The sequence below is a fragment of the Rutilus rutilus genome, assembly GCF_951802725.1.
Source record: "Rutilus rutilus genome assembly, chromosome: 9".
In the NCBI taxonomy this organism is placed as follows: domain Eukaryota; kingdom Metazoa; phylum Chordata; class Actinopteri; order Cypriniformes; family Leuciscidae; genus Rutilus; species Rutilus rutilus.
The window spans coordinates 8,598,345-8,611,802 of NC_140223.1; the positions used below are offsets into that span (position 1 = coordinate 8,598,345).

General features: G+C 36.8%; 1 protein-coding gene across 1 annotated transcript in view; it reads right to left on the reverse strand.

Moving 5' to 3' along the window:
- LOC311296734 (calpain-9) overlaps positions 1–13,143 on the reverse strand; it is a 25,624-nt gene extending 12,481 nt beyond the window's left edge. The window contains exons 1-6 of the mRNA XM_084418616.1: positions 12,683–13,143; positions 8,033–8,102; positions 6,140–6,258; positions 5,933–6,066; positions 4,219–4,390; positions 3,536–3,607 (exon numbers count right to left, since the gene is read on the reverse strand). Of these exons, the coding sequence (XP_084274742.1) occupies positions 3,536–3,607; positions 4,219–4,390; positions 5,933–6,066; positions 6,140–6,258; positions 8,033–8,102; positions 12,683–12,913 (798 nt within the window). The 5' untranslated portion in view covers positions 12,914–13,143. The remainder of the gene's footprint in view (positions 1–3,535; positions 3,608–4,218; positions 4,391–5,932; positions 6,067–6,139; positions 6,259–8,032; positions 8,103–12,682) is intronic.
- Positions 13,144–13,458: the final 315 nt, after the last annotated feature.

Sequence of the window (13,458 nt, forward strand, 5' to 3'; positions counted from 1 at the left end):
TTGTTTCATAAATGATGAATTTTGCAAAATGAACACTATTGTTTATTATTGTGAAGCTGATTTGAAACAATGCATTATTAATATTTGACATACATTCTTGATGTTGAGCAAATGTTCTCAGAAGTCGGAACGTCCTTAGATTTAATAAATATTTGCTTCATGTTTTTGTAATGTTAGCAGAAACATTAAGACAATGTTAATGGAATATACATATATATATGTTATATGATGTTAATGTTTTTAGAACAAATCTCTTGGGATATCACATAACCTTTTGGGAGAAAACATTTTTGATCATTATTCTCAGAAAGTCCTTTACTTATTAGAAGGATCAGCGAACGAGGAACGTTCTTCAGAACTATAATGATCTTAAGCAATAGCAATAGAACGTCCTCATAATGTTTTCAATATTATGTTCCTCTAATGTTCAGATAACCAAGAAGAAGCGTTCTTAATACATTAAAAACTGGACATTTTAAATGCTTAAAAAACATCCAGAAATAACCTTTTTCATAACTTAATGGAGATGTTATCAAAACATTTTTAGAACATTTTTCAGACTGATAAGAGTATGTGAACTGGGACACAACAATACTGTGCATACTGCATACTAGCACCATTCCAAACATGCTCTGTTGTCCTTTAAGATGACGGCGCCCTCTAGTGGAACTCTGAGCATTAAGATGAAACATAAATCAAAGACAGAGAAAGAAAGAGAGACAGAGAAAAACAACCGCTGTATGTTCTGTCAAGGTTCTCTCAAAGTTATGAACAAACATTATTCCAGTAACGTTAATGGAAAGTTCGATTAACGTTACCTGGTCTTTAATAATGTTCTCAAAACGTCAGCACAAAAACATTATTTATGCATCGTTCATTTTAAAATGTCACTACTTGTTTCGGAATGTTCGAAGAATATTTAAAAGCAACGTTCCAATTATGTTTGCAAAATGGAATGTTCGCTTAAAGGAAGATTAGGCGATTTATTCCAGAAACATTTTTTGTTATGCTGGTTAAAAGTCTCTTCACATCCTGATAGCAATCACTAAGTTAAGTGTTTTAAATGTAATTTTATGTATATAATTTATCTGTGGAAGGCATAGGACCATAAAATGTTCGTCCAATCATTGCATTCGGTCCGAGGACAACGATAGGATGTCCTGTCCTGTTCATACATGAAATACCTTTCATGTATTTTCTGTCTAACTCATCTTATATGAGTTAAGGCCATTGCACACTGAGTCCGAAATTTTCGTATGCGTTTTTTCGTGTTCGTCAGCAGTAAAATTCGTCACGCACAGAAACCTTGCACACTGAGTCCGGGGCGTATTTATTAAACCTTTGCGGAAAAAAACGCAAAAAATACTAAATGGATTCGTCAAGCAGTGAGGATGAATTTGTTGCCTTCTTTCTTCTTAAAAAGAGAAAAAGAAAGAGGAAATATTGGGTCCATCCAATCCTGAGATTGCGCCGAGAGGAAGGAGAGTTTCACCTCCTTATCAAGGAGTTGCGAAATTATCCCAAACGATTCAAAATTTACCTCAGAATGTCAGTGGAACAGTTTGATGCTTTGCTAGCGATACTGGAGCCACATATTAAAAAGAAGACCACCAATTTCTGTGAACCAATCGATCCTGAACAGAAACTGGCAGTAGCCTATGTCTATGGACGGACACACACACACACACACACACACACGCGGCCGGCAGAAGCGCTGGGCAGACAGAACAGCTGTATACAGGTTATATTTTATTCAGTGTCTTTGTAATCCGCATTTTGTTTTTCATACAGTAGACTACTTGTGCTGCGAGACGAAGTGTATCAACTTGTCAGACGTCATTCTGGATTTTGTCGTTCGCTTGTACGGTGGCTCTGAATTTTCAAAAAACCTCACAAAACACTGGCTGTGGATGAGAAAAACGCAGAAAATCGAACCCAATCCGAATTTTTTTTTTACGGACGAAAGTTTCGTAGACAGTGTGCAAGCATGATTGACATAACGTGAGGTCGAATTTTTTTTTTAACGTGCGAAAATTTCGGATGCGAATTTCAGACTCAGTGTGCAATGGCCTTTAGACAGACGTCAGTCACAGAACACCGCAAACAAAACAGCAGTCGCCTTTCACAGTTCCTCCTGAACCAAAACAACGAGCTAATGCTGCGTTCACGCCGTTTGGAAGAGATGGAAACCCGTGACGTTATACTCGGAGCAGTTCATAACTCAATTTTATGCATTTCAATTGAATCTGCAGCAGTCAGGTGACATAGGTCAGTACTCTTTAAGTTATGTTCATTATTCTTGTATTGTTATGTGCTTTAAGACGTGAGGTAGTTTAACGCCGTCTCTCGTGATGATTTTGTTTGCTCCCGGCTATGTGTGTTCATGTGTTTTGGAGGAGGAGTGGCTTTGGAGTCGCTCTGAAGGGAGGGTGGGATCTTATGCTTTCAAAGCTAGCTAGCTCGCTATTGCTAGCCTGTTCGAAATTACCTACCCTACCTTTAATGTTCACAACTTTTTTTTTTAAACATAACATTAAAAAAAAAGTTTTCATAATTTAATGAAAATGTTAAAAACATTCTTAGAACATATTTTTGTTAGCAGGGTATAAAGTTACCTGTATTTGTTTAAGTTATTATTACTTGCAGTTTCACTATTTAGTGATGACACTGCATAGACTTCCATTGATTTTATATCAGGTTAATGATATTTTCTATGGCCAAACCCAACCCATACCCATCACAGTAAAATGTGCAAAACACTCGATTTTAAATAAATAAAAATAAATTGTTTTCTTCGATTTATAAGCCCTTGAAACTAGTGAGGACCAGTTAAATGTCCTCACTAGTCAGATGTCATAATATTTCACAACATAAGTGGCCCTCAACAGTATAGCCAAACCTTAAATGTGTGTGTATGTTTGTGTGTGTGTGTGTGTGTGTGAGTGAGCGTGTAAGTGTGTGTGTATATGTGGGCGTGTGTGTGAGTGTGATTGATATTACTTGGAATGCACAATTTAAAAAAAAAACATGATTTATGAAAACTAACAAAAACAGAGTTATCTGTTTTTGCAAATGGACTCTTCTGTTGTAAATGTCCTACTTGGGAGAGGGTGTGCAATAATAAAAAGTTAATGTTAAATATTTTGGTTGCATTTGTGAGTTAATAAAAATTTAACTGGTTGTGTAAACTTCAATCAATCGATATAGCCCTGAATCGAATCGAATAGTATTTCAGAATTTTTTTGAGGTATCGGCAAATATCGTATCGCTGACTGAGAGAATCGATATCACATCGTATCACTGATGAACTGTCCAATTTACACCCCTAGTGTGTGCAATTCCAGACATACTCTAGTTCTTTAAGCTGATGGCGCCCCCTGGTGGAACTCTGAGCATTAAAAACACTGATGAAACAAACTTCCAAGAGCTGGTTTGACAAAGACAGAGAGACAGACCGAGAGAGAGAGAGAGAGAGAGAGAGAGAGAGAGAGAGAGAGAGAGAGAGATACAATCAAGGTAAGCATTTCCCCCTCACCGTCTCCAGGCCTGTCACAGAATAGGCATGTCTGAACAAAATCCCAAACTCATTGCTCTTCTCAAGGGGACCCTGCACAAAGACAAAAGAGACATGACAATAGATTACCTTCACAAAACAACAGCTGTCAGAGAAAAACACTTTCCTGGAACTCAAGAAAGATCCTTTTACCTAGAACACAACAAAGAAAGAAGACGACACGCACACACGGCACACAGACATTTGCTCGCTCTGCTGTCTACTGTGAGCATTGTTGTTGTGAAATTATAACATTAGGCAATGTTGTGTCCTAGTGGTTAAAAATCTGGGCTGCTGATTGAAAGGTTGCAGGTTCAAACCTGCAAGGTTTGATTAGTGAGCTGAAAAAAATAAGCCCTTAAGCAGGAAACCCCAGGTTACTTCATGTGTATGAAACAGTAATTGAATACATAAATTCCAGCAGAGATGATAAATAAAGGATCTGTTCTTTTCTTTTATTATAAAAAAAAAAAAGATTATACATAACCAAGTTTGAGATTCTTTTTTTTTTTAAAGAAATTAGTACTTTTTTTTTTAGCAAGGATGCATTAAATGAATCAAAAGTGACATTAAAGACATTTATATTGTTACATAAGATTTCTATTCCAAAGAAATTCGGTTCTTCTGAAATATCTCTTTAAATAAGACATGTGATGAGCGTAAACCTGTGAGTTAGCACAGTTGATCAGAGCTCCTTTCTGCAGCAGCGAACGCAGGAACGAACCCAGCGCCCGAGGGAGAGACGCCACCGTGAAAACCTCCGTGATCCCGCCTGTCATGTCCACCATCGCCTCGTGAGGGAAGCCCATATTCAGAGCGTTATAGCCGCCCTTCATCCTGAGAAACAGATGGAAAGAGGTTGTGAGCAACAGACAAAAGCAGTTTATGTGCATGCGGAAATTTCTTTTTTAAATAAATGCTGTTCTATTCATCAAAGAATCCTGAAAATGTAAAACAAGCAATGCATTCTCAAACATCTTTCTAGCCATGGCCTAAATATACCCTATATATTTGGTGCTATAACCAGTAGTAAAGAGGAAGAGATGATCGGTTCACATGCCACTGGAACTGAAGCACTACCGCGATCTGTCACAACACATTAAAGAGAGTCAAAACAGTATTTTATTATCTATTTATATATTTAATTTGAGGCAAAATTGACATTATCTGAAAGCTGAGTGTTTTAAAAAAAAATGAAAAGAAACAAAGCAGAAAGCTTATTGCGATAATTACATGGGAGGCGCGCTACAAATAATGTTTGGTGAAGTTTTGTTCGCATCAACTGAAAACAACATAGACTAAAATATTGATCTTGGGATTTAAGAATCAACCATTTCGGCCGAAATACAATTTTTTTTTTTTTCAGGTTGATGAAATTTTGATCCATAACTATTTTTACTGTATTTTAGTGATGGGAGAAATGAAGCTTTGAACTGAATATAGAATTGTTTTAACCAATCGCGCTGCGAAATGATTCACAGTTTCGAGGCGCTCGAAAACAGCACGTGCTGGTGACCCCTGCTGGTCAGAACGATGTAAATGCAGCGAAAACTCAACCCAAACATGCACAACATCTTTTTCAAATATTTTATTGAAAGTTTAATCTGTTAAATGCAATTAACAAATCATCCAATACCATTTAATATGAAGTACATCTACAATATGTGTTAATTCATTAAACTATAGGGCTTGTTTTGTTTTTGTTTTATAGGGCTTGGTTAATCAGGTCAGAAAGAGACTATTTAACTCTTTCCCGCCATTTATAAGACAATTAACAATTTCCCTGCTCCTAGTTTAAAACACATGGTTTGAAATCGCTGGTGTTTCTGACGTCACAAACTACCTTGTAACCAATCAGATCAACGTGTGATCGTCAACGAGTGGATCTCTGAGCTGTGTGAGTGAGTGGAGGCGGGGCTCATTTGCATATTCATAGAACCACGTATACTAAATGAGGCAAGGGTGTAGAGTTACATTCAAGCTATTTTAAGGCATGAAGAAATTATTTTTTTACGGAAAAAATGTGATGTCAGAACTACTCAGTCACCGCCTTCAGTCACCACCCCCACCAATGATGGGTCACTCAGAAAACAACAGGCCAATCAGAAGAGAGGCTCATGAATATTAAGTAGACAGGCCAAAATCGACCTGTTCTTAGCAGAGCTTCTGAGAAAGGAGCTGTAAAAATACATTGAGATGGTTTTTGGTACTTATACCGCAAATATATATTCTTAAGGACATCAAAACCTCAAATAAAACTTCAGAAAGGTGTGCAATATGGGACCTTTAAATATGTCATTCTGGTGATCAAAGATTAGTTTTAAGGGTCAAAACGATTGACTACAGAGGGACTTTAAGGCACTTTTATGTGTTACTGACTTGGCATAAGCCTTCTCCAGCAGAGCGCTCCAGAATTCATCTCTGCTTGATGAGTGGAGATAGATCAGCTGACCGTCACGTGTGGGCAAGCGGTCGTCGACTCGCACCTGACTCCACTCCCCGTACTGCCAGAACTACGGACAGACGGAGAGACACCATTAGAGACATCAAACCGCTTTATTCAGTGCAGAAACACACGCCACTAACCTGAAAATAGAAGCAGCCGTTGTAGCCCTTCTGAAAACCTTGGCCTGAGGGAACGACGCGATCCAGAAGGGAAGGGTAGAGAGAGAGAGACGCCACGGCAGACAAGAACCAGCAATCACCTGAGATAGAGAGAGTGAGAGAGTTCAAGCATCTTAAACCACGTTAAAACATGTTTTAGCTCTAATTTGCTTATAAATTATTATTTTAATGGTATGTGGTAAAAGATGTTTACACTGGTTCCCAACTGGTTGAGCTTTAGGACATGTGGACATGTGGTGACAGCACATAACCGAAATTGTTAATCATGCTAAAGCTATAATACAATAACACTCTCAGCAGCCAATAAATCCCACTTTTTTTTTTTTGTCTTCTTTATCAAACTGATATATTTGATACCCAAATGTAGATAAAAATGATCAAAACTTTGTACACAATCTGATTTTTTAGAAGTAAAAGCCCTTTTACAGTAGTATAATTGTAAAAATGTCCACCTTCAGCTTATCTTTCAGGTTGTTTTTGCTGTGAAATCTTTACTGATTTTTATAAAGTAAACGTTTTAACTTTTATATGTTAGTAATATTTCAAGATGGACACTTACTGGACTGAAGCAACTTTTGAAAACTAAGCATTTAAATATAATCTTACTAAGACACATTGTTGGCAGATATAGAGAGTGACGACTGAAATGTATTTTATGTCAGTAGTAGTTATACTGTTATGAAGATTTGATTGATTTACATTACAAGCATCAGAATTTCATCTTACTTTTTGTCCACATAAATATCAGCATATTTAAGGGTTATGCAGTTTGGGCCTGTGAATAAAACTAAGCTGTTTTTTCCTCCCTCAGTTTGATCTCCATATTCTCACTATATAATATGTGCCATAAAAGCCTGATGGATCAAATATGATACACTCACCAATAACACATGCATTTTTTAAATATATTTTATTCTATCAAGAGTTTTAATAAACTGTTTCATTTCAAACGTTTTTCTTTTTTTACAATTATTTCATATGTCAGACTTTAGAGTGGAAATTTCTTTTATCTTGTGTAATTTTATTCATGTTTTTGAGGATGAGGGTGTCATGCCCATGTTGGCATTTGTCTAATTTGACAGAACGATTTGCACCAACTGAAGAGTTTGATTGGATGCAAGACTTTTGACCTTAAAGGGATATTTCACTCAAAAAGGACATTTTGTCAATCTTTGTGAGTTTTGTGTTTTTTTTTGTGAGTTTTGTGAAACAATTTTGTGAGTTTCTTTGTTCTGTTGAACACAAAGTAAGATATTTTAAAGAATGTTGGTAACCAGACAGTTGAGTTGATGGAGTCCATATTACATATTATAAATACATATTATGGAAGTCAATGGGGTCCATCAACTGTGTTACCAACATTCTTTAAAATATCTTACTTTTTGTTCAACAGAACAAAGAAACTCACAGAATGACAAATCGCTGGTGTTTCTGACGACACAAACTGCCTTTGTCAACGAGTGGATCTCTGAGCTGGAGTGAGTGAGTGGAGGCGGGGCTCATTTGCATATTCATAGAACTGCGTATACTAAATGAGGCAAGGGTGTCGAGTTACATTCAAGCTATTTTAAGGCATAAAGTATTTTTTTTCTTTTTCTGATTGACTACAGAGGGACTTTAACAACAAAAAGATATAGGAAGTGTTTAGCTTTCTGTGATCCTCAGAAAAGACCTGCGACCCACCAGATGAGAAGATCGCAGCTATTTGCTAAACACTAAAGCTTTTTGATGCCACAACATGTTGCTTTTATGAAGCACCAACAGTGTGTTACACGAGAACCTGCAAAAACCAGCCCTGTATTATTTCTCAATGCCAATTCTTATCGTTTAATTGGTTGAAGATTAAGATCTCACTCAGAACTCCCTGGCAGACGTCCATGCGTGTGGCTCCATCCACAATAAACTGGGGAAACGGACAGATCTCCTGGAAAAGAGAGGAGAAAACACAATGGATCATTTTAGGATCAAAGGATATATGTGACTCTGAATCATAAAACCAGTCGCCTCGCACTGGTATATTTGTGGCAATAGCCAACAATACATTGTATGGGTCAAAATTATAGATTTTTCTTTTATGCCAAAAATCATTAGGATATTAAGTAAAGATCATGTTCCATGAAGATATTTAGTAAATTTCCTACCGTAAATATATAAAACATTTATTTTTGTGAGTGAATGCAGCACAATCGAGAACATAAATGCACAACTTTAAAGGTGATTTTCTCAATGTTTTGATTTTTTTGCACCCTCAGATTCCAGATATTAAAATAGTTGTATCTCGGCCAAATATCGTCCTATCCTAACAAACCATACATCAATGGACTACTTATTTAGTCACTTTTCAACAGGCCCACCCAAAACTTTTCATCTTCTTCTTCTTCTTCAAAAAAGGTTTAGGGTAGAGTGGGGGAAAACGCCCCCCTGGGGTAAAACGCCCCCCACCTGTTTTTCCCAAAATAACCACTAAAAGTAGTCAAGATACATTTTTACTGTTGCTATGCACTACGTTGATAACGGGGATATACAAATCTCTATGGATAAGCTGACACCAGCGACACATTTGAAGAGAAGAGGATTACATGGTAAATGCTATAATTTTCAGATATTAGTAAATAAGTGTTTAAGAGAATATTGTTCTGCAGGATATCGCAGTGATGTATGATAGATGAATAGTGAAGTCTGTAGTTTGAGATCATATATTATTTATAAGGAATATAATTATATTTTAAAAATTAAACATTTTTTTTTAAAACTCATAGCTTGTGGGGTAAAACGCCCCCTACGCTGAGGGGTAACCAGCAGTATAACTAGGTGGTAAAATCAAAATATTTGAACAAAACATGAAAAAATTACCTCAAGTGTGCATTAACTAGCTAGCTTGCTAGCACAGTTAGCTCACTGATGGAAGGTAGTTAATTTTGCCTATTTTGAACATTGCTGAAATAAATATTAATATATATATACATGTTGATACATTACTTGCCTTTTACCTTTAGAGATTAAAAACTATTGTCTGTTAATTTTGCTGTTGATCTATGAAGCAAACTGGTTGGTAAGAAAGGGGGCATTTTACCCCACCTTGGGGGGCGTTTTACCCCACCGCTGGGGCAAAACGCCCCCTTTGTACAAAAATATTTTCAGTGAAAATACTAATTAATTATGAAGGCTGAGCAATTTTAATATTTGGTGAATAACTCCTGCCATAGTCACTCAAAACCGGGATGGCAATTCTAGTCACATTTATGTTTTGTTTCACTGTAATGTCACATTTTCCTTAAGGGGGGGCGTTTTCCCCCACTCTACCCTAATATATTCTAATTTTGTCAAGAACTATAAAAAATCGTATTTGTGCTAAAATAGTCTAAATGTTTAGTTTTAAAAACAATTTTAAAAAGCTGGTTATGTCTATTTTTATGTTTCTGCGCAAATTCAGCAGACAGTGGTTCGGGTTTGTTCCGATCAGAGCTCGTGAGCGGAGAGCGCATTTCTGAATATTCCGCTCCGCTCGTTCATTCCGCAGGGCCGCTCGCTCAACCCAGATGTCCTGTTGCCTGGTTCGAAAATATGTGGAATAAGGCTGCCTGCCTCCGACTTAAAAAAAAAAAATTTGTGGACTAGTCGTTGTTCATTTAAGCCATTCGTGGACAAATCGCCCCTGTATATTATTTTAATTATGCTATTAAATAGGCTATATAGCCTACACAGGATAAGGATAATGATAGTTTACGTCAAGCGCACGACCGCACGCTTGCTAGCCACAAAGAACCGGTAAAAGTCATGATTATGAATGTGTCTAAAATAGCAAGGAGACATTTAATTATTTATTAATAAACTGGTGTTTTATGTGTCACATTGTATAGCCTACATCTCAATTTAAAAAAAACATCACCCATAAGACTGGTTTTGAGGTCCAGGTCCAGGGTCACATTTAGGAACAGTGTCATCCTCATTTACATTTACTTTCGTAAATGGGTGATGTTTGGTATGACTTAAAAATAACAGTTCCAGAGGGGTTTTACAAGTTGATGTAATTTTTAAACCTTTTTAGAATTTCGTATTGTAACACTTTAAGTTTCCAACTAACACTGAAAATACTTCTAAATCATTTATTATTAATGTTATGTTAATTTCAACATACAAATACATTATTAAAATCAAAAGTTGTATCTGTTAGTATTATTTAATGAACCTGAGCGAACATGAACTAACAATGAACTGTATTTTTTATTAACGAACGTCAACAAATGTGTTGCGCATCGTTACTTAATGTTAGTATATGCATTAATAGGACTTTACTGTGAAGTGTAAAGGACCCAGACGCCAATACACTGATCTGAAGAACACACACAAGAGAAAGGATCTTCATGAGAATAAAGTTCTTTGCTGAAGCGAAGGTAAACTGAAGAGCAGCAATAGAAATATTACAGCTGAGGAACATCATTTCAAACATTCATTTTCTAAACTGTTTCTTCCTTTGGACAGATTGTGTGTGTGTGTGTGTGTGTGTGTGTGTGTGTGTGTGTGTGTGTGTGTGTGTGTGTGTGTGTGTGTGTGTGTGTGTGTGTGTGTGTGTGTCAGCTGCTCACCAGACACAAGCCTGGACAGATCTTCACTCAAACACACTCCAGCCCCCAATACACCTTCAGTTTCACACATCTTGATTTTATATGCAGCAGTTTGACGTAGTTAAAGACGGTAACGATTTTAAACCCCTCTAAAAACTATTAGCGCCGCTCCTTTGATCAGGAGACTTTGCTCCAGAGGGACTGATTGTAAAGTGTCTGCTAATGACTACTTTACTTTACTTTACTACAGGATTCCTCAAATCCAAATGTGCCCTTTAGCTCAAACCCTGATCAAACTCACCTGTAATTTTCATGTTACATCTACACATCCAACCCTTACAGCAACAAGAGACCCAACAAAACAAATGCTAAATGACATTAGAAGTTTCTGCATTAGAATAATGTTGTGTTTATGATGTGAACCTTGTGTTTATGATGATAAAGTTATGCACGGTCTGAGAAATAAATAATAGACACAGATGTCACATAACGTCTGAATGTCTGCTGTCTTTAAAATAATGGCACTTGCTTATATAGTTTTTTTTTAATGCAATCACATTCAGTTACGGCGAGACACCCCAGGTAAATAGGGTAAAAAAAACAAGTTGATTGTTGATTCACCAGTTGCTTGAATACATTAATAATAGCAAAAAAAATTGTATGCCAAGTTTTCTGAAATTGTATGTTTAAATATGCAAATGAGGCGTGGTCTAATTAAATATGCACTAATTTGCATACACTTCTAGAACAAAAATCGGAACATTGGATGAAGTCAGGTTTAAAATTATTGTTTCATTTGTTTGATATAGTAGAGCCAAATGGTTTTTTTTTACAGAGGGGATATATGATATCTCTATTTATCACTCAGAAATCAGAAAATACTGTCAACAGCCAAAAATAATTTAATTTGCGCCCTTTTTTTTAGGAATAAAATGTTGTATAAAAGCAGGGAACTTATTTATGAATAAACCCCTTTGTAAAAACCTTCATAATATAGCTAAGAATAAAACTTTAAAATTTGGTGTATGTACTTGTTACTGAAGTGGAGATTTCTGCCTCGATGTACGAAGAAAAACTCATTTAGGCCTAGAGAAAACGGCCTTTAAAGACATATGTAATTGAAATCTACAGATGCGAATAGATAAAGTGCTCTAAAAGATACAGTTGGATGTTTTCTGTCCACTAGTCTGAAAAACACACTTTATGAAAAGCCAAAAAGCCCAAAATCTCAAAATTGACAGATGAATGAAAAAAACACTGTTTTTGCCTGTAGTGTCTCCCCTAAAGTTACCAAATACTTTTTATTTTTTAGTTCAATGGGGTTCTATATAGATCCCAAGGGTTCTTAACTCAATTTAAAAGAACCCTTTATGCCAAAAAGGTTCTTTATAAGGAGAAATGTATAAAATGATTGCACCATGTTTAACAGGTTCAATATTTTCTTGTGGTTTACACATTCAGAAAAAAAGGTACAAAAGCTGTCACTGTGGCGGTACCTTTTCAAAAGGTACACTTTTTTGCCTAAAGGGTATAGGAATAAAAGTGTACCTTTTAAAAAAGGTAGTGCCCCAGTGACAGCTTTTGTACCTATTTTTCTGAGAGTGTAGCCTAAAGTATGTTTATGAGCTAAAAATGATGATTTAAAAAAATTAAAATAATGTCATGACAGGAGTCCCTAAAAGGTTCTATTATGTATAAAGCACCTGACAGAACCCTTTAAGGTTCTATATAGAATATTTTCTGCTGAGATTGATAACTTTACAACAAAGCAGTGCGTCCCAATAGTCTATAAAATAACATTGCTTACACCCCCACACAGCAGATACCAGAGAAGAGTTCAGGATGCTTGTAAGCATGTTTTGACTGTATGTAAATTATATGTAAACACTCATCTTTACAGTGGCTCTCAGGAGGAGGCGTGTGAAGAACCTCGCCTCACCTTTGGTCGTTTCCAAACCACGTCGGTCTGAATCGGCATGTTCTGCACCGGGAACCTCGCGTCCATGTACAGGCCGTCCTGCAGAGGAATCCCGGAGCTGGGAGACCACAGAAGAGTCGGGCTGCCCAAACTCTCCCAGGGGTTCGAGTCGGACGAGTCTGTGCTCGACTGTTTCTTGGTGATGGACATACTGGACTGCGTCAAAAACTCCTGCCTCGGGGCTCGGCTCATCGCGCGCGACTTTTAAACCTCCTCAATCTAAGGCTAATGTGTTAGGAAGCGAGTGTGTGTCTGTATGTAGAAACACGCAATTCGAGTTATCAATAATGTCAACAATGCCAGCGAGTCGTCGGTGTGTGGTAAAGTGCGCGTATAAAGCAGGTCTTCCTCACTTCACCTTTAACCAGCTCCTCCCTCACCTGAGCGCTGCTCACGCGCACTCATAACAAACACACACGAACTGTCAGAGAGAAAACGTCTGTCATGATCAACGACAACCTGGACCATACATTTATCTAGCAACAAGCGTATGACAGTGATGAAGCACAAACCCAGCTAACATGGAACGTTCTTAGAACTTTGGCTAATGTTCTGTCAAGGTTCTTAAAAGTTATGAATAAACATTAGTAACGTTAATAGAACGTTCTTTCGAAGGCATCTTGCCTTTAATAATGTTCTCAAAACTCTAACACTAAAACGTTCTTTCATGGAACGTTTTTTTTTTTTTTTAGATAAACTTATTGGTCGATGTTCGTCTGATTATTATTATTTTTTAA